The 22,633-nt window shown below is 35.7% G+C and overlaps 1 protein-coding gene across 2 annotated transcripts in view; it reads right to left on the bottom strand.

Annotated features, from left to right (window-relative positions):
* Window positions 1–22,633, bottom strand: part of LOC117337890 (katanin p80 WD40 repeat-containing subunit B1-like) — a 36,259-nt gene that overhangs the window by 10,220 nt on the left and 3,406 nt on the right. For both annotated transcript variants that reach the window (XR_004534912.1, XM_033899032.1), the window contains exons 2-17: window positions 18,925–19,055; window positions 18,100–18,217; window positions 17,451–17,551; window positions 17,016–17,141; window positions 16,693–16,808; window positions 15,885–15,956; window positions 15,056–15,206; window positions 14,405–14,458; window positions 14,043–14,125; window positions 12,170–12,235; window positions 11,403–11,572; window positions 10,636–10,871; window positions 10,069–10,227; window positions 7,039–7,115; window positions 3,835–3,909; window positions 120–236 (exon numbers count right to left, since the gene is read on the bottom strand). Coding sequence is in view for 1 of the 2 variants with exons in the window: in XM_033899032.1 (XP_033754923.1) it covers window positions 120–236; window positions 3,835–3,909; window positions 7,039–7,115; window positions 10,069–10,227; window positions 10,636–10,871; window positions 11,403–11,572; window positions 12,170–12,235; window positions 14,043–14,125; window positions 14,405–14,458; window positions 15,056–15,206; window positions 15,885–15,956; window positions 16,693–16,808; window positions 17,016–17,141; window positions 17,451–17,551; window positions 18,100–18,217; window positions 18,925–19,055 (1,852 nt within the window). In the remaining variant the exon portion in view is untranslated. The remainder of the gene's footprint in view (window positions 1–119; window positions 237–3,834; window positions 3,910–7,038; window positions 7,116–10,068; window positions 10,228–10,635; window positions 10,872–11,402; window positions 11,573–12,169; window positions 12,236–14,042; window positions 14,126–14,404; window positions 14,459–15,055; window positions 15,207–15,884; window positions 15,957–16,692; window positions 16,809–17,015; window positions 17,142–17,450; window positions 17,552–18,099; window positions 18,218–18,924; window positions 19,056–22,633) is intronic.

Raw genomic sequence — 22,633 nt, 5'->3', positions numbered from 1 at the left:
TCTATTGCAACAAGGCATAACAGTCCAATTTGGTGAAGACTTGAATGATAGATATTTTAATCTAGATTGGTTGTTCTCCGGACTCCATTGTGGTGTACAATAGACAACATCAGACTTACCTCTCCTCCCGTGAGATATCCACACCCACAGACGGGGGAGCTGTTAAATTGGATTTTATCACAGGCCCAAAGTTTCTCAGGATAATTTTCAAGGCATTACAGGCAGTCATAACGTAACTGTGGAGAAAACAGATTGGTACATAAAACATCGGACTGACCACATCACCAGTTTATCATAACGTAACTGTGGAGAAAACAGATTATCATAACGTAAATATATATCATAACTATATCAGCTAGCTAACAGGGGTCGTTTTTTTTTCTGTGTCCTGTGCTTTATAGAGGATTAAACAATATGGTAGACCAAAGATAAGACCGGTTCTGTGTTTAACTGTTTAGAATACCTTACCATAGACTACATCATATTGACTACTATAGAATACCTTACCATAGACTATATCATATTGACTACTATAGAATACCTTACCATAGACTATATCATATTAACTACTATAGAATACCTTACCATAGACTATATCATATTGACTACTATAGAATACCTTACCATAGAATATATCATATTGACTACTATAGAATACCTTACCATAGACTATATCATTAACTACTATAGAATACCTTACCATAGACTATATCATATTGACTACTATAGAATACCTTACCATAGACTATATCATATTGACTACTATAGAATACCTTACCATAGACTGTATCATATTGACTAATATAGAATACCTTACCATAGACTATATCATATTAACTACTATAGAATACCTTACCATAGACTGTATCATATTAACTACTATAGAATACCTTACCATAGACTATATCATATTGACTACTATAGAATACCTTACCATAGACTATATCATATTAACTACTATAGAATACCTTACAATAGACTATATCATATTAACTACTATAGAATACCTTACCATAGACTATATCATATTGACTACTATAGAATACCTTACCATAGACTATATCATATTGACTACTATAGAATACCTTACCATAGACTATATCATATTGACTACTATAGAATACCTTACCATAGACTATATCATATTGACTACTATAGAATACCTTACCATAGACTGTATCATATTAACTACTATAGAATACCTTACCATAGACTATATCATATTGACTACTATAGAATACCTTACCATAGAATATATCATATTGACTACTATAGAATACCTTACCATAGACTATATCATATTGACTACTATAGAATACCTTACCATAGACTATATCATATTGACTACTATAGAATACCTTACCATAGACTATATCATATTAACTACTATAGAATACCTTACCATAGACTATATCATATTGACTACTATAGAATACCTTACCATAGACTAAATCATATTGACTACTATAGAATACCTTACCATAGACTAAATCATATTAACTACTATAGAATACCTTACCATAGACTAAATCATATTAACTACTATAGAATACCTTACCATAGACTGTATCATATTGACTAATATAGAATACCTTACCATAGACTATATCATATTGACTACTATAGAATACCTTACCATAGACTATATCATATTAACTACTATAGAATACCTAACTGTATACTATATCATATTAACTACTATAGAATACCTTATCATAGACTGTATCATATTGACTACTATAGAATACCTTACCATAGACTATATCATATAAGCTACTATAGAATACCTTACCATAAACTATATCATATTGACTACTATAGAATACCTTACCATAGACTATATCATTTTGACTACTATAGAATACCTTACCATAGACTATATCATATTGACTACTATAGAATACCTTACAATAGACTATATCATATTAACTACTATAGAATACCTTACCATAGACTAGATCATATTAACTACTATAGAATACCTTACCATAGACTACATCATATTAACTACTATAGAATACCTTACCATAGACTATATCATATTGACTACTATAGAATACCTTACCATAGACTAGATCATATTAACTACTATAGAATACCTTACCATAGACAATATCATATTAACTACTATAGAATACCTTACAATAGACTATATCATATTGACTACTATAGAATACCTTACCATAGACTATATCATATTGACTACTATAGAATACCTCACCGTAGACTATATCATATTGACTACTATAGAATACCTTACCATAGACTATATCATATTGACTACTATAGAATACCTTACAATAGACTATATCATATTGACTACTATAGAATACCTTACCATAGACTGTATCATATTAACTACTATAGAATACCTTACAATAGACTATATCATATTGACTACTATAGAATACCTTACCATAGACTGTATCATATTAACTACTATAGAATACCTTACCATAGACTGTATCATATTAACTACTACAGAATACCTTACCATAGACTATGTCATATTAACTACTATAGAATACCTTACCATAGACTATATCATATTAACTACTATAGAATACCTTACAATAGACTATATCATATTGACTACTATAGAATACCTTACCATAGACTATATCATATTAACTACTATAGAATACCTTACCATAGACTATATCATATTAACTACTATAGAATACCTTACAATAGACTATATCATATTGACTACTATAGAATACCTTACCATAGACTATATCATATTGACTACTATAGAATACCTTACCATAGACTATATCATATTGACTACTATAGAATACCTTACCATAGACTATATCATATTGACTACTATAGAATACCTTACCATAGACTATATCATATTAACTACTATAGAATACCTTACCATAGACTATATCATATTGACTACTATAGAATACCTTACCATAGACTATATCATATTGACTACTATAGAATACCTTACCATAGACTATATCATATTAACTACTATAGAATACCTTACCATAGACTATATCATATTGACTACTATAGAATACCTTACCATAGACTATATCATATTGACTACTATAGAATACCTTACCATAGACTATATCATATTGACTACTATAGAATACCTTACCATAGACTATATCATATTAACTACTATAGAATACCTTACCATAGACTATATCATATTGACTACTATAGAATACCTTACCATAGACTATATCATATTGACTACTATAGAATACCTTACCATAGACTATATCATATTGACTACTATAGAATACCTTACCATAGACTATATCATATTGACTACTATAGAATACCTTACCATAGACTGTATCATATTAACTACTATAGAATACCTTACCATAGACTATATCATATTAACTACTATAGAATACCTCACCGTAGACTATATCATATTGACTACTATAGAATACCTTACTGTAGACTATATCATATCGACTACTATAGAATACCTTACCATAGACTATATCATATTAACTACTATAGAATACCTTACCATAGACAATATCATATTGACTACTATAGAATACCTTACCGTAGACTAGATCATATTAACTACTACAGAATGCCTTACCATAGACTATATCATATTAACTACTATAGAATACCTTACTGTAGACTATATCATATCGACTACTATAGAATACCTTACCATAGACTGTATCATATTGACTACTATAGAATACCTTACCATAGACTATATCATATTAACTACTATAGAATACCTTACCATAGACTGTATCATATTAACTACTATAGAATACCTTACCATAGACTATATCATATTAACTACTATGTAATACTGGATGGTATAATACACACCTGTCATATTTACTCTTCAGCAAATCCTTGACGTGAGGCAGTAACGTAGCACACAGATCTAGACTCCAGAGTCCCCTACAATAGACAGTCATGTAATGTAGTTAGGACCCTAGGACAGACAGACGTTTAATGTAGTTAGGACTCTACGACAGTCAGACGTGTAATGTAGTTAGGACTCTATGACAGACAGACGTTTAATGTAGTTAGGACTCTAGGACAGACAGATGTGTAATGTAGTTAGGACTCTATGACAGACAGACATGTACTGTAGTTAGGACTCTAGGACAGACAGACATGTAATGTAGTAAGGACTCTAGGACAGACAGTCATGTAATGTAGTTAGGACTCTATGACAGACAGACGTTTAATGTAGTTAGGACTCTATGACAGACAGACATGTAATGTAGTTAGGACTCTACGACAGACAGACGTGTAATGTAGTTAGGACTCTATGACAGACAGACATGTAATGTAGTTAGGACACTACGACAGACAGACATGTAATGTAGTTAGAACACTACGACAGACAGACATGTAATGTAGTTAGGACTCTACGACAGACAGACGTGTAATGTAGTTAGGACACTACGACAGACAGACATGTAATGTAGTTAGGACTCTAGGACAGACAGACGTGTAATGTAGTTAGGACTCTACGACAGACAGACATGTAATGTAGTTAGGACTCTAGGACAGACAGACATGTAATGTAGTTAGGACTCTACGACAGACAGACATGTAATGTAGTTAGGACTCTACGACAGACAGACGTGTAATGTAGTTAGGACTCTATGACAGACAGACATGTAATGTAGTTAGGACTCTACGACAGACAGACGTGTAATGTAGTTAGGACTCTATGACAGACAGACATGTAATGTAGTTAGGACTCTACGACAGACAGACGTGTAATGTAGTTAGGACTCTATGACAGACAGACATGTAATGTAGTTAGGACTCTACGACAGACAGACGTGTAATGTAGTTAGGACACTACGACAGACATACATGTAATGTAGTTAGGACTCTATGACAGACAGACATGTAATGTAGTTAGGACACTACGACAGACAGACGTGTAATGTAGTTAGGACACTACGACAGACAGACGTGTAATGTAGTTAGGACTCTAGGACAGACAGACGTGTAATGTAGTTAGGACACTACGATAGACAGACGTGTAATGTAGTTAGGACTCTACGACAGACAGACGTGTAATGTAGTTAGGACTCTACAACAGACAGACATGTACTGTAGTTAGGACTCTAGGACAGACAGACATGTAATGTAGTAAGGACTCTAGGACAGACAGACATGTAATGTAGTAAGGACTCTAGGACAGACAGACGTGTAATGTAGTTAGGACACTACAACAGACAGACATGTAATGTAGTTCGGACTCTATGACAGACAGACATGTAATGTAGTTCGGACTCTATGACAGACAGACATGTAATGTAGTTAGGACACTACGACAGTCACTTGTAATGTAGTTAGGACTCTAGGACAGACAGACATGTAATGTAGTTAGGACACTACGACAGACAAACGTGTAATGTAGTTAGGACTCTATGACAGACAGACATGTAATGTAGTTAGGACACTACGACAGACAGTTGTAATGTAGTTAGGACTCTACGACAGACAGACGTGTAATGTAGTTAGGACTCCAGGACAGACAGATGTGTAATGTAGTTAGGACTCCAGGACAGACAGATGTGTAATTTAGTTAGGACACTACGACAGACAGACATGTAATGTAGTTAGAACACTACGACAGTCATTTGTAATGTAGTTAGAACACTACGACAGTCACTTGTAATGTAGTTAGGACTCTATGACAGACAGACATGTAATGTAGTTAGGACACTACGACAGACATACATGTAATGTAGTTAGGACTCTATGACAGACAGACATGTAATGTAGTTAGGACACTACGACAGACAGACATGTAATGTAGTTAGGACACTACGACAGACAGACATATAATGTAGTTAGGACTCTACGACAGACAGACATGTAATGTAGTTAGGACACTACGACAGACATACATGTAATGTAGTTAGGACTCTATGACAGACAGACATGTAATGTAGTTAGGACACTACGACAGACAGACATGTAATGTAGTTAGGACTCTAGGACAGACAGACGTGTAATGTAGTTAGGACACTACGACAGACAGATGTGTAATGTAGTTAGGACTCTAGGACAGACAGACGTGTAATGTAGTTAGGACTCTACGACAGACAGACATGTAATGTAGTTAGGACACTATGACAGACAGACGTGTAATGTAGTTAGGACACTACGACAGACAGACATGTAATGTAGTTAGGACTCTAGGACAGACAGACATGTAATGTAGTTAGGACACTACGACAGACAGACATGTAATGTAGTTAGAACACTACGACAGTCATTTGTAATGTAGTTAGAACACTACGACAGTCACTTGTAATGTAGTTAGGACTCTACGACAGTCACTTGTAATGTAGTTAGGACACTACGACAGTCACTTGTAATGTAGTTAGAACACTACGACAGTCACTTGTAATGTAGTTAGGACTCTACGACAGTCACTTGTAATGTAGTTAGAACACTACGACAGTCACTTGTAATGTAGTTAGAACACTACGACAGTCACTTGTAATGTAGTTAGAACACTACGACAGTCACTTGTAATGTAGTTAGAACACTACGACAGTCACTTGTAATGTAGTTAGAACACTACGACAGTCACTTGTAATGTAGTTAGAACACTACGACAGTCACTTGTAATGTAGTTAGAACACTACGACAGTCACTTGTAATGTAGTTAGAACACTACGACACAGATATATAATGTAGTTAGGACTCTACGACAGTCACTTGTAATGTAGTTAGAACACTACGACACACAGATATATAATGTAGTTAGGATATGTAGTCAGGACTCTATGACAAACATATGTATATAGAAGTAAGAAATCATGAGCGATTCATTGTTGCTCAGTAAATAACATAACATTATGAGCAATAATCTAAGAGTAAAATAAATTTCATAGTTTACTTATGTGTCAAGATGTATACAGCATGCGAAATAATCATTTAATTAAAATTTATATCAACATTCCTACATAATTTGCCATTACTAACAACATTTATAACAACAATATTGAGCAGAGCATTTCTTTTTTTAATTTGAAATAGGATACTTACGATTTGAGGTTAAGAACATTAAATAAATCTACTAATACAGCTAAGTCGTTCATACTAATGGCGGAGTCTACAGCAGTCTGTAAAACAGAAAGAGACAAGCCTATACACTTCATAAAAATATCTTAATTTCAAAAGGATGGCCCAAACAATGATACAAGATTTAACCAGTAATTAACAATATATCTCAATTCATTTAAGTGGAAACCTAAGTGAAAATAGAATCAGAAATATTTAGAGACCAGATTATTGTAGAGCATAAGGACCTGTCAGTATGGAATTGGAAATTATTCTACAAGGCACAGGGACCTGTCAGTATGGATAGGAAATTATTCTACAGGACACAGGGACCCGTCAGTCAGTATGGATAGGAAATTATTCTACAGGTCACAGGGACCTGTCAGTATGGATAGTAAATTATTCTACAGGCACAGGGACCTATCAGTATGGATAAAAAATTATTCTACAGGACACAGGGACCTGTCAGTATGGATAGAAAATTATTCTACAGGCACAGGGACCTGTCAGTATCGATAGGAAATTATTCTACAAGGCACAGGGACCTGTCAGTATGGATAGGAAATTATTCTACAAAGCACAGGGACCTGTCAGTATGGATAGGAAATTATTCTACAAGGCACAGAGACCTGTCAGTATGGATAGGAAATTATTCTACAAGGCACAGGGACCTGTCAGTATGGATAGGAAATTGTTCTACAGGACACAGGGACCTGTGAGTATGGATAGGGAATTATTCTACAGGACACAGGGACCTGTCAGTATCGATAGGAAATTATTCTACAAGGACACAGGGACCTGTCAGTATGGATAGTAAATTATTCTACAGGACACAGGGACCTATCAGTATGGATAGGAAATTATTCTACAGGGCACAGGGACCTGTCAGTATGGATAGGAAATTATTCTACAGGCACAGGGACTGTCAGTATGGATAGTAAATTATTCTACAGGACACAGGGACCTGTCAGTATGGATAGGAAATTATTCTACAGGGCACAGGGACCTGTCAGTATGGATAGGAAATTATTCTAGAGGTCACAGGGACCTATCAGTATGGATAGGAAATTATTCTACAGGACACAGGGACCTGTCAGTATGATAGGAAATTATTCTACAGGACACAGGGACCTATCAGTATGGATAGGAAATTATTCTAGAGGACACAGGGACCTATCAGTATGGATAGGAAATTATTCTAGAGGTCACAGGGACCTATCAGACCTGCATGGAAGATTATGTAAAATTGGGATATTTTGGTGTCATAAAATTTTTGTATTTTTCATTGAAAAAGGGGTCACTTTATTTTGATGTGTAAATTTACCTAATCTACAGCATGAGAAGTGCTTGTGTTTACCCAAGAAAAATTCAAAACAAAAGTTCACAAGCACAAAACACAAATTGTAGGAACGATACCGTTATTGAAGAATGACAAAACCACCCATTATAACCAAATATACTTAGCAAAAAATCCTCCGTTGCTTTCAGGATAAAGCCACATTGCCTATTGTAATTACATGTTTATGTGCCAAGCCAGAAAACAGTTTGTCAAGGATTTTTGGCATTTTAATACTGACAACATTATCAATTCGGTGTGTATTCATGCCAGGCACCAAATAAAAACAAACTAACAAAATATCCTTATTAACAGCATTGTTCAGGGCACAGGGGCATGTTACCTAGATAGATGATTATTATACAGGGCACAGGGACATGTCACCCTGGATAGATTATTATTATTATACAGGGCACAGGGACATGTCACCCTGGATAGATTATTATTATACAGGGCACAGGGACATGTCACCTGGATAGATTATTATTATACAGGACACAGGGACATGTCACCCTGGATAGATTATTACTATACAGGGCACAGGGACATGTCGTCCTGGATAGATTATTATACAGGGCACAGGGACATGTCACTCTGGATAGATTGTTATTATACAGAGCACAGGGACATGTCACACTGGATAGATTATATTATACAGGGCACAGGGACATGTCACCCTGGATAGATTATTATTATACAGGGCACAGGGACATGTCACCCTGGATATATTATTATTATACAGGACACAGGGACATGTCACCCTGGATAGATTATTATACAGGGCACAGGGACATGTCACCCTGAATAGATTGTTATTATACAGGGCACAGGGACATGCCACCCTGAATAGATTGTTATTATACAGGGAACAGGGACATGTCACCCTGGATAGATTATTATTATACAGGGCACAGGGACATGTCACCCTGGATATATTATTATTATACAGGACACAGGGACATGTCACCCTGGATAGATTATTATTATACAGGACACAGGGACATGTCACCCTGGATAGATTATTATTATACAGGGCACAGGGACATGTCGTCCTGGATAGATTATTATACAGGGCACAGGGACATGTCACTCTGGATATATTATTATTATACAGGGCACAGGGACATGTCACACTGGATAGATTATTATTATACAGGGACACAGGGACATGTCACCCTGGATAGATTATTATTATACAGGGCACAGGGACATGTCACCCTGGATATATTATTATTATACAGGACACAGGGACATGTCACCCTGGATAGATTATTATACAGGGCACAGGGACATGCCACCCTGAATAGATTGTTATTATACAGGGCACAGGGACATGCCACCCTGAATAGATTGTTATTATACAGGACACAGGGACATGTCACACTGGATAGATTATTATTATACAGGGCACTGGGACATGTCATCCTCAATAGATTATTATTATACAGGGCACAGGGACATGTCACACTGGATAGATTATTATTATACAGGGCACTGGGACATGTCATCCTCAATAGATTATTATTATACAGGGCACAGGGACATGTCACTCTGGATAGATTATTATTATACAGGGCACATGGACATGTCTTAATGAGTTTAGACAGTATTGTGAAGAGCACAGGGGTTATTCATACTGACTTTGGTGATTACAGTGCACAGGGACCTGCCCTATTTACCTTCGTATTTCCACTGGTCCACATAGCTCGGACAATTTGTATGTTTTTACTGCGACTGGACATAACTTGTGCCATTGCACTATGACCTTTGAGGACAGCACCAAGAACTGTATCCTCATCTTGCTCTCCACTAGGGGTTGAGCCACCATGGCCAGTTTTCTGAAATATTAATATACTTTGTTAACTTTTTATTTCAACTTGTAAAATTGAACACTGGGAACAACAATCCAATGTCAGACACACAATGGTCTTTATATTCAAAGAAGAAATAATAAAAGGAACAATTTTTTGTAATAATTCAAGCTGATTTTGATCACATAAAAAATGTATCATCATACTTGTACCTTGAGATCTTTGAAACCACAAACTTGACATCAAATAATGTAGTGCTGAATTTTATGGCTAAAATTAGACAGAGCTGTTCTAGCAACTGAAGGTGAAATGGATACATCACAAATAAAAGATGTACCATAAAAGAAATTTTGGGTGTGAAAAATATGGAACAGGTTTTTCAAGCTGCATATGACAAAGGAAATCAATATTTGTTTTCTCTAGTGATCATCTTACAGGTAAAAAGTCTTCTGCAGCGATTCCAGACACCAGGTCAGGTTCTTTAGGCGGTGGTGCAGGTGTTGGGGGGTTGGACCTCGGAGTAGGATTTGAGGGTTGTGGTTTGACAACTGGAGTAGCACTTTTGGAGACCGCAGTGGGTTTGCTGGTGGCCTTGGAGACTGGTTTTGTCCGCTGTGTGGCAGGGGCTGGTGTAGGGGCTGGTTGATGTACTGGGAAAACTTCAGGCTGACCTATACAATAACAGTCTCTAGGTGTTAATGTATAATTGATAAAATCAGACTGACCTGTACAATAACAGTCTCTAGGTGTTAATGTATAATTGATAAAATCAGGCTGACCTGTACAACAACAGTCTCTACGTGTTAATGTATAATTGATAAAATCAGACTGACCTGTACAACAACAGTCTCTACGTGTTAATGTATAATTGATAAAATCAGACTGACCTGTACAATAACAGTCTCTAGGTGTTAGGTACAATATAATATTCATGGAACATATAGTGGACCATGAAAGGTGAAAATCACATGAAAGGCTAAAAAATGTGTGTAAAAAGCTGTGATCTGAGAGGCTGATATTGATAAGGATAGATACACATAATTAAATCATACAGTGGACTTATTTTCTACTTTTACAGCAAAACATAGCATAGGAATGGAAAAACAATTTTGAATATGTCTGTATTTCCTTTATAAGGAGGACCTAACATGCATTATAGACAGCCTTTTAGAATGCCAGCTAACACCATACAGTAGACATACCATCCTCGGGAGGTGGCATGAATGGTGACTGTCTAGTGGGAGAGCGCGAGATCTTTGACTTTGTCTGGAATATGTTCTGGTAGTCCTTAGGGTTCTGTATGTCTGCCACAGATTCATCTGATCCTTCATCCTTGTCATGTGTCGGCTCCTCAGCCTCCTCTTTAGGTACACTACAAGGTAAAGCTCTCTCCATGATCATACTGTTTATAAATTATTAAAAACGACAAAAAATTGTAAGGTAAAGCTTTCTCCATGATCGTACTGTTTATAAGTTATTAAAAACGACAAAAAATTGTCTTAAAATACACTTTGTAAGAAAAGGCATAATTAAATCCACATCTGTATCACAATATCTACATAGTCATGTATCACAGGCTGTAAAACTCACAAACATTCCCTCCTTCATCTACCTATCATTCCTAGTGTTCCTTGGTACCAACTTTCATCAATATCCATTAAGAACTGTAGGAGAATTATCATGGACCAACCAATGGATGGACAGACAACATGATGACAACATTAACTCATCAGCCTTTTAGCCAAGGGGTAAAAATTATTTACTAAATTTGGAAGTTCATAATATGATACATGTATTTTAATTACTCTTTATCAACAGCAGTTTTGTCATATTAATCTTTTATTTAACAATAGATCTTACAAAGGAAATAAAAGTTTCTTTTGACTCCTGGTAACATTGTTTAATTTGCCGGTAAAAACAGCTATAATTTCACAAATCATGACACAGAAACAGGAATAGTTAAACATACCTCGCTTGTCTTGTTGACGTGGTTGGAGGTCTCTCTGTGATGAAACTTCTCCTACCGCTACTGTTTCTGAGACAACACATACAACAGTAATTTAAAACACATCACAATATACATCTATATACATATTTTTCAATTGGTGTACCGACAATATATACTATATCAAATAATACAACATAGCTTTAGTGAAACAAGAGGCCCATGGGCCTTAACGGTCACCTGATTTTTGAAATATTTCAGTAAATTTGAATGAAAGAATGAATTTCAAAACAAATAAAACAAATGATAGTCAAAAATGTGATTTCCCTATAACTATAGTAAAGTTTATCCCCTCCCATGGGGCAAACGCGAGACCCCAGGGCTAGGAAATTCACAATTATGGTAAAGCACCTTAAGACCCTTCGATCTGTGAAGAGTATTTAATTCTACCTTATTTGGGTTGTAAAAAGATGATTTTTGAAATTTCAGTTAATTTGACCCTTTTTGGCCCCGCCCATCAGCCCCTGGGGGTCAGTCAGGGCCAACATGTACATCAAACTGTCATCCCAAGCTGATAACGTTAACGAAGTTAGAATGAATTCCAATAAAAATCCAACAAATAATAGTCAAAAATGTGATTTCCCTATATAAACTATAGTAAAGTTTACCCCCTACCCAGGGGCAAACGTGAGACCCCAGGGTCATGAAATTCACAATTTTGGTAAAGCATCATAAACCCCTTCATCTATGAAGAGTATTTGATTCTAACATATCTGAGAGTAGAGAAGAAGATTTTTGAAATTTTAGTCAATTTGACCCTTTTTGGCCCCGCCCACCAGCCCCTGGGGGTCAACCAGGGCCAACATGTACATACCATCAAACTGTTATCCTATGCTGATAATTTGAACCAAGTTGGAATAAATTCCAATAGAAATCCAACAAATAATAGTCAAAAATGTGATTTCCCTATATAAACTATAGTAAAGTTTACCCCCTACCCAGGGGCAAACGTGGGACCCCAGGGTCATGAAATTCACAATTTTGGTAAAGCACCTTAAGAGCCTTCCATCTATGAAGAGTATTTGATTCTAATATATCTGAGAGTAGAGAAGAAGATTTTTGAAATTTCAGTCAATTTGACCCTTTTTGGCCCCGCCCACCAGCCCCTGGGGGTCAACCAGGGCCAACATGTACATACCATCAAACTGTCATCCCATGCTGATAATTTGAACCAACTTAGAATGAATTCCAATAGATATCCAACAAATAATAGTCAAAAATGAGATTTCCCTATATAAACTATAGTAAAGTTTACCCCCTACCCAGGGGCAAACGTGAGACCCCAGGGTCATGAAATTCACAATTTTGGTAAAGCACCTTAAGACCCTTCCATCTATGAAAAGTATTTGATTCTACCATATCTGAGAGTAGAGAAGAAGATTTTTGAAATTTTAGTCAATTTGACCCTTTTTGGCCCCGCCCCTCAGGCCCCGCCCCTCAGGCCCCGCCCCTCAGGCCCCTGGGGGGTGGGGACCATATAATTCACATTTTGGTTCACCCTCAGCCATGGAAGCTTCCTGTAAAATTTCATTGAATTTAGTTCAGCAGTTTTTAAGAAGAAGTTGAAAATGTAAATTGTTTACGACGCACGACGGACGCCGGACGACGCCGGACAAAAGGCGATTGCAATAGGTCAACTGAGACTTGTCTCAGGTGACCTAAAAATGGAAAATGTCAAAATACAGATAACAGCATAAATATGGACATCTATAACTTTATATTATCCTTTATCATGATTATGGACTTGCTTGTTAAATTGTAAACACTAAGTATGTGACTTCTTCGTAGATATCAGGGGTTTAGAGCATGCTTTATGGAAACAGAGTGTTGTACTTACTTAGATGAATTGTGAACTGTCACACCTACAGAGGGACTGGGCGGTCCATCCGAGTGAGGTACTGTGCCACATGGCTTCACTCTCTGTAGGTAAATATGTTAACATTTATATATATATTATAAATGTACAGACAAAACCATATTTGGAAATAAGCACAATGATATTGAGGTTTGAGAACAATAATTCAAATCAAATATGCATTCTGATTAGTTAGAAATATCTTTGAAAAGTAATAACTAGAGTAATGAGAGTACATCACACTGAGAGAGTGTCGTAACAAATAACTTTTAACCATTTCAGTAATGATGAAGTATTATCATTGCTCTTAATTAAATCAGTTCGATATTAAGGCTTGTACATACCTGTAAATCTACGACAAAACTTGACACATTTGTTTTACTAAAAGAAGCACAAATCTGAAAGACAACAGAAATGATATGTATTATTTAGTCACTATTAGTAAGTTTCATGAGCAAACAATGTTTACTGTACGGGTAAAATAAAAGTGTGATAAAACTCTTTCATCATGAACAGTAAATACAAGATTAGTATCCAGACCTTGTTTCCTCCTTTATAATGTCCTGACAATGAATGGCTATAGAGATGTGTATTACAATACCTATTGTTTATGGTACAAGATAACTGTACCTGATGCTGAAATACATAAAGAATTCTTTTTAATGAACTCAGGTAACATATTAATAGTCAAGCCAGCAAATCAAGACTCAGGTAAATGTAAGTTGAGACAATAAATCAAAAGCATGCTTCATAGATCTTGAAAACATGTTTTCAAAACAGAAAGCTGGCAACAGAAAACAATGGGCAATACACGTACAATACATGTACATTATTAGATATACCCGGAGTACATGTACAATACATGTACATTATTAGATATACCCAGAGTACATGGACAATACAGTTCATAGAAAATATTAAGCAATTACTGTCTCATTAGTTTAGATTTTTGTAACTTATGGTAACGTTATATTTATTTCCCAAGCAACACTTACGAGCTGGTTTTGAGCCACGCCTATATCAGCCACCTCTCCCCAGCTCATTGGAATAGAGTCGTAGCACTTTGCAGGCTCCCAGCCATAAACTTTCATCATGTCGCGACCTCCACTGAACATACACTGACCCTCAGGATGAAAAAATATCCGCCTGCAAAATCAATTACAGCAATTGAAATATAACAGATAATTGACTTTAACCTAAAAAATGACTGTTAATATCTTGGATTCAATTATTGACATAACTTTATGTACACTGATGTAATACCTGTTAAATACTATATTACTTAATTCATTACTTTTACACTTGTGTAGCGAGACTGGACTGGGTCGATCATCGGTGACCAGGTAGCTCAATTGGTAGAGCATCCGGCTAGTGTTCGGCGGTCCCGGGTTTGAACCCCGGTCTGGCGCTACGTTTTCCCCTCTCCTGTTACACTTTCAAGTAATCTTAAAGGTAGTCACCACCCAATCAAATTTACAATTTCCTGATTAAATGGGACAAAATACAAATTTACGATTGTCTGTATTCCCAATTAAATTCCATGTAACACTGTGTTCCACAAATATCTGGAGGGAATGAATGGAGAAGCTTAAGCCTACCTCCTACTTGATACTGTACGTACTTGGTACAGGTAAGAATACTGTTTGTACCCTATTCTCCAGTTTTAAGCATTTTATGACTTTTAATTCATATGTATTCCCACTCATTTTTTAATGTAATAATTTATTTAACTTGAGCTTGATGAATAAATCAGTCAAATGATTACCTGGTACTAAGCTAGTGTTGAGATATACCTCTACAAAGTTTGTTATCAGAACAAGTTACCTGACAGGAGAGGAATCTCCATCTGTTGTAGATACCATCTTAAACGTCTCTAGGTCCCAGAATTTCACAGTTCTGAAACAATGTAGGAATATCCAGTAATTTGACAACAATGGCAAGGTATAAGTTAATCCAGACATAGTGGAGAGTTAAGTCAAGATGCACACTTCTTACTTCTTCATATTTCATGTAGTGTGAATGCTTTAAATTTCTGCTTTAAGTACATACAATCAGTAAATGCTAGTGCTGTCATAATACACAAAAAGCATAACATGATAAATGTGATATGTATGACTGTATTGAGATATATACCAAAAATTAGTGACTTGTCCCAATATTGTCTTCTAGTAATTTGCATTCTTTCAGTACTGAAATAAAGTTTGAAGTTAGGGGTTGGGGCAAATAACACAATCAGGTGTAGAATTTTTTCAAGATTATTCTACAGAAAAATGGCTGCTAATTTCAATGTCTGCCATCTTGGAAAAGATGTAAATTCCTATTAGAAAGTTGAAGACTGATGAACATGACTCAGCAATTTATTCTTTCTGAAAAAATAGCGATAACAAGAATTGTTTACGGAGGGAGGAACAGATGCACGGATGGATCACAGACGCAGGGCGTATGACACGAGTCATACGGTTAGACTGTAGATATTTGTCTAATTATCAAAGTATTTTAGGCAAAAAATCAAAATTCTGACTGTTCTTTCACATATGTATCACAGTACAATAGTTTCATTGCACATTGCAATATTCTGGTTACTTGTATATGGTGACAGCAGTATTATATATAAAAGAAGTGTTTTACTAACCTATCAGAGCTGCCTGAGGCTATCAACAGTTCATTTGGATGAAACTCTACTACATTGACAGGCCCTGTGTGTTCTGAAAGCTCTGTAAGCATTCGTCCAGCAGTGATGTCCCAGATCTACAATTGAAAGGTAATGCAGATTAAACTTTCAATGATTATAAGTTAGATAATACCATAAACATATAGTTGCTGTGTTTAACAGCAGGCTTTTACCTTTTGGGTTGGAATAAAGACTATTTAAGGACTTTTAAAGAATATTTTCATACATCTTTCAATGTTTTTGTCGACCAGTGAGTGTTTGATACTGATTTTTATGTACACTACCTTCACCAATCCATCATCACTGGCTGAAGCTATCCACTTGCCATCAGGACTGAAGCGTACACAATTAACATAGTTAGTGTGACCTTTGTATGTATAGATACATCCTTTTCGTCGTATATCCCATAACTGCAAATAAAGAGGATGTAGGCCAAATGAGAGATATCATCATCATGTATATCCAATTAATTGTAGAAGATGAGGATCAAATGAATAAGAATGTGCAGGCATAACAGTGGGAAAACTACAAGGGGAGATAATGCAGGCTTCATAAAATTGATGGAGATTAAGGGGAGATAATGTAGATTATGGAAATGTGATATGAACAGCTCAAGAGATCAAACTATGAATATTAAAGGAAAGACCTTTGAAATAGATGTTCCTGGCTAGTGTATAATACAGAAAATTTGTGACATTGATCTTCAAATGAATCCTTACCTTTATATTACAGTCCATAGATCCTGAAGCAGCGTAGTCTCCAAATGGATGGAAGTCCAGGCTCTTAATGCTTGAATTGTGACCAGTAAGTGTTCTCATGACTGAAAACATAATTTGAATAATTGTTTGATATTAATTAAATCTGATTTAATAACATTTAGTTCCGTTAAACCATACTTTGCCACAAAGTTCAAATGTACTACATGTAGGAAGAAACCAAATTCACCCTTTCTTGTGAAAATCTACAAAATAGTAATACCAACAGCAAACAAATGATTTGATAACAAGACTCCTTGTATCATGAAAATCAAATCTTTCATGTGGTTCAATTTGATAGGCAAATTTGTATTTTCTATTTTTTACAGGCTAGCCTTACAAGCAAGCATGAAGACTGACTTCTGACTCCTAACATTCCTAATAACTGATACAGCTTACACCATTCTTTCATAAACAGATATATCAACCAACTATGTCTAATAAACTTAGGTTTCTGCCTGTTCATCTTAAGATCTATTTTCAAAATCCAGGAAACATGCGTAAAAAGTCAATGGTCTGGTAAAATAATGGATGTTGTTAGCTGTAAGCGATACATTAAACAATCCCTCAGGTCACTTGAAGTTTTTAATTGAGTATTGCTATACCAGCTTACTTTTCGCTTCCTCCAGGTTCCATATTTTCAAAGCTCCTGACACAGATCCTGCTACGACAATTTCTTCTTCATGACCAAATCGTACCGCCTCTACTGGAGTGGTGTGTCCTGTCAGACTCTGAAATGGTATTATGTGTTTATACAATAATGTAGAAGGTAACTACCATTGTCATTTTGCTATGAGATTCATCATAGAGTAACATCATTTGTCACAGCACCATTTATAACAAATACCACTTGAGAGTGTCTTCATCAGACAAGAGAGGACTAATCTTATATGGTGTACACAAGTCCTTTCCAGGGACAAGTCATACCAATGTTCTGACACTAGACAATGGGCAGTACAGCCATCCCTCTAAACACTAAATGTTTGGTCTACCATTTAAAATCATTCATCATCTGGGTGATATGTAGTCAAGGTCAAACTGTTCAAATTTAGTGTTAGAAATGTGATCTACTAATGTATACAATACAGTTATGATTTTGACGTCCTACAGATGGTTAACTGGTTACTGTTTGATTAGTCAAAGTTGGTTATTGGGTTTGCATTTTTGCTATTGTTCCAGCACTATTCAAATTCACATATTAAGAGGAATGTATGTTTGGTATCCTTCTGAAACCAAGTATATGTAGATGTTTGTTTGAACTCCAATATACACTCTTACATATTGAATGTTCTTTAGGGAATTTTCTCCTCAAGGAAGATTTTTCTCTGCTGACAATTTAAACCTGGTATCGGCAGATCTTGTTATATTATAATTCAAACAAGTGTCAGAGCCTGAGGTATATACTCCTTGATTTACTGCAACACTACTACACACTTACCATAATACAGTTGGGCTTGCCTACAGCCCACAGGTTGACTTTTCGGTCTTCCCCTCCAGTCACCATTACACGACCAGACTTGTGTCCAATAGCAAGGCAGTTTACATTGGCACCATGGGCCACAAATTCCTCTAAAAAACACAATACAACATATGAAAATTCTCAGATACAGTTATCATATATTTGAGCATGAACCATCATAATACAACAAATCACTGAAAAGTAACACAATAAACAGACTTCAATTGTTTTGGTTTTCTTCTTTTGAAAGTATATAAATTAACAAGTTTTACACAAAACTATTTATATCTTATACAAGTATTTGTATCTGGAAATAAACATTTTTTTCAGTCCAATGTGATTATGGGTAGGTATTTATATATGGCATGTACTGACATTAATCAAACACTGTTTTGGTGATGCAAATATAAATTTAATCAAAATACTTCATTGGTCAATTTATATACTGTATTTGACCAGGGCGCGGGTAATTGACAGTGGGGGCACCCTTTTTAAGATTCTATTTTAGTTATTCTGAAGTTTTATGAAGCAGACTATACCTTATAGCAGAATACCCAAGGCTGTGGAAACGGTAAAATATTAAGTCATAAAAATATTCCAGATGAAGACATCTATTTATTATCATATACCTGTGGTATTAAGCTTAAACATCACTTGAATATTCCTGTAAACTTGTAAACCATGCCAGCTGATCTTTAGACCAGACATCGTTTCTTTGACCTAATAGTTGATTTAAAATGTCTTTTACTAGCTTTCTGTTCTGAACAAATGTTATTTATCAACAAGAATGAAGTCTTTTACTTTATCTTGAAATAAAGATGGTAAGTTATTATTTGTATGCGTGTTAAGTTTCGAGTGCTCTTTGCACTGACATGTCATCTGTAGGAAAAGACAAAATGTGGCGAAAACTTGTGTTCCAGTTACTTAATTTGCTGAAGAAAAAAGAACACAAAGTAGCAAAACTTTTCACATGAATTATTACTTTTGAACATCATTTTGACACTCAGTCAAAGATTTGTTTCCTTGAAAAAGGTAGGGACGCCCTTATTAGGGCAGGCACCCTTATAAGGTCAAATACGGTATTAGGGAGGATTTATATCATCTCAGACTTCTTTTGTCTCAACCTTAAACACCTGTTGTGTCTTTGAGGTTAATTTTCATATGAGTGGTGCACTCAAACCCTTCACCAGACAGCTGCCTGTCAAAAAGTCTGTCATGTTACAACATCTAGTATTTAGAGAAGGAAGAAACTCTGGCTATTACCTCATTTTGGTTAAGATCATACCTTCCTAAATTGATCAGCATGAAGAAAACCAGGTTGATAAAGTCTACATGTCAGTTTCGATATGTGCTTGAATTTAATTAGTAGTGATGTTGTGATCATGATTGAACACAATCTACAAGATGGCTAGTAATTTGCAATAGCTAATCTATGTTTTGAGATTTTATTGCACATTCACACTTGGCAATGTTAATGCAAACACTGGTTTAACTGATTCAACAATTGCTTCAATATCAACAGATCATGTTATTGCACAATTATTTTTTTCGTAAATGAATTATTTTTCTTATACTTATTGATATTGGCATATATAGAGGTTTCTAGTCTGTGTCCAATAGGGGCCGCGGTGGCCGAGTGGTTAAGGTGTACAGACACTTTATCACTATATATAGCTAGCCTCCACCACTGGGTTGCGAGTTCGAAACCTACGTGGGGCCGGTCCACCTAATGAGTGACCTGTGGGGAATGAGTGTCCTGTGAGAGTTTTTTCACGCCCCGCAATTCGTTAAGTAATATTTTTAAATAATTTTTTCTGTATCATACAGATGAACGTCGAACCCATTACCATGCCAAATTTCACTTTGATTGGACGTGTGCATATTATGCATTTTTTACGACAAAGTTACGGTGCAGCGCACATGCGAGTGTCCTGTGAGGTTTTTTCACGCCCCGCAATTCTTTAAGTGACATTTTCGAATATTTTTTTCTGTATCATACAGATAAACATCTAACCGATTAATTTGCCAAATTTGACTTTGATTGAACGAGTGCATATTATGCTAATGTACCGGCAAAGTTACGATGCATTACACATGTGAGCGTCCTGTGAGGAATGAGTGTCCTGTGAGAGTTTTTTCACGCCCCGCGATTCATTAATAGACATTTTAAAATTATTTTTTCTCTAGCATACAGATGAACATAGAACATATTAGCACGCAAAATTTGACTATGATTGGACAAGGGCATATAATGCAAATATATGCAAATCTATCCGCGAAGTTACGGTGCACTACACACGCGAGTGTCCTGTGAGGAATGAGTGTCCTGTGAGTGATTTTACACGCCCCGCAATTCGTTAAGTGATATTTAAAAAAAAAAATTCTGTTTCATACAGATGAACATCTAACCCATAACCATGCCAAATTTGACTTCGATTGGACGTGTGCATATGATGCATTTGTTACGACAAAGTTACGGTGCTGATCGATTTGTTCGCAAGCCCCATTTACCGATCGTTATACACATGTACCACCTGTGTCCTGTGGCGCCGTGCCAACCTCGGGTACCTTGACGTGTTAGTTATATATCCTTGCCGCAGGCATGGATCACTGTTAATTAAACTGCTGAAACCTTTTTTTCTTAAATGTGCGGGCCGGTTTGTGCTGCTCCTTTTACATATAATTTACGCACATATGATAACTTAATGCATTGTTTAAGCTACTTGAGTTAGACGTATTAATATAGAATTGAACAATATAACTTATACATAATATATAACCAAATATAATGGTAAACTGTTATTAATACATAGAATTTGTTAATCTCAGTCTGAAAACTTGTAATGTACAATCACAAACAGGTCGACAGGTGATATATTGTCATGTTAATAAAATTTGAGCGTTTTTGTTCACGCCCCGCAATTCATTATCTGATGTTTTAAAATTATGTTTGCTGTATAATAAAGATGGACATCTAATCGATTGATCTGCCCCGCAATTCGTTAAGTGATATTTTTAATTTTTTTTTTTCTGTATCATACAGAAAAACATCTAACCGATTAATATGCCAAATTTAACTTAGATGGGACGTGTGCATATTATGCTAATGTACCGCCAAAGTTACGATGTGAGCGTCCTGAGAGGAATGAGTGTCCCGTGAGGAATGAGTGTCCTGTGAGAGTTTTTTCACGCCCCGCAATTCGTTAAGCGACATTTTCGAATATTTTTTTCTGTATCATACAGATAAACATCTAACCGATTAATATGCCAAATTTAACTTAGATGGGACGTGTGCATATTATGCTAATGTACCGCCAAAGTTACGATGCATTACACATGTGAGCGTCCTGAGAAGAATGAGTGTCCCGTGAGGAATGAGTGTCCTGTGAAAGTTTTTTCACACCCCGCAATTCGTTAAGTGATATTTTTAAATATTTTTTTCTGTATCATACAGATGAACATCTAACAGATTAATCTGCTAAATTTGACATGGATTGGACGTGTGCATATGATGCATTTTTTACGACAAAGTTACGGTGCAGTGCACATGCGAGTGTCCTGTGAGGTTTTTGCACGCCCCGCAATTCGTTAAGTGACATTTTAATATATTTTGTTATGTATCATATAGATGAACATCTAACCGATTAATATGCCAAATTTGACTTTGATTGGACGAGTGTATATTATG

This window comes from Pecten maximus, chromosome 11 (genome assembly GCF_902652985.1).
Source record: "Pecten maximus chromosome 11, xPecMax1.1, whole genome shotgun sequence".
Classification (NCBI taxonomy): Eukaryota; Metazoa; Mollusca; class Bivalvia; order Pectinida; family Pectinidae; genus Pecten; species Pecten maximus.
This window is presented reverse-complemented; position numbering and strand designations above follow the sequence as displayed.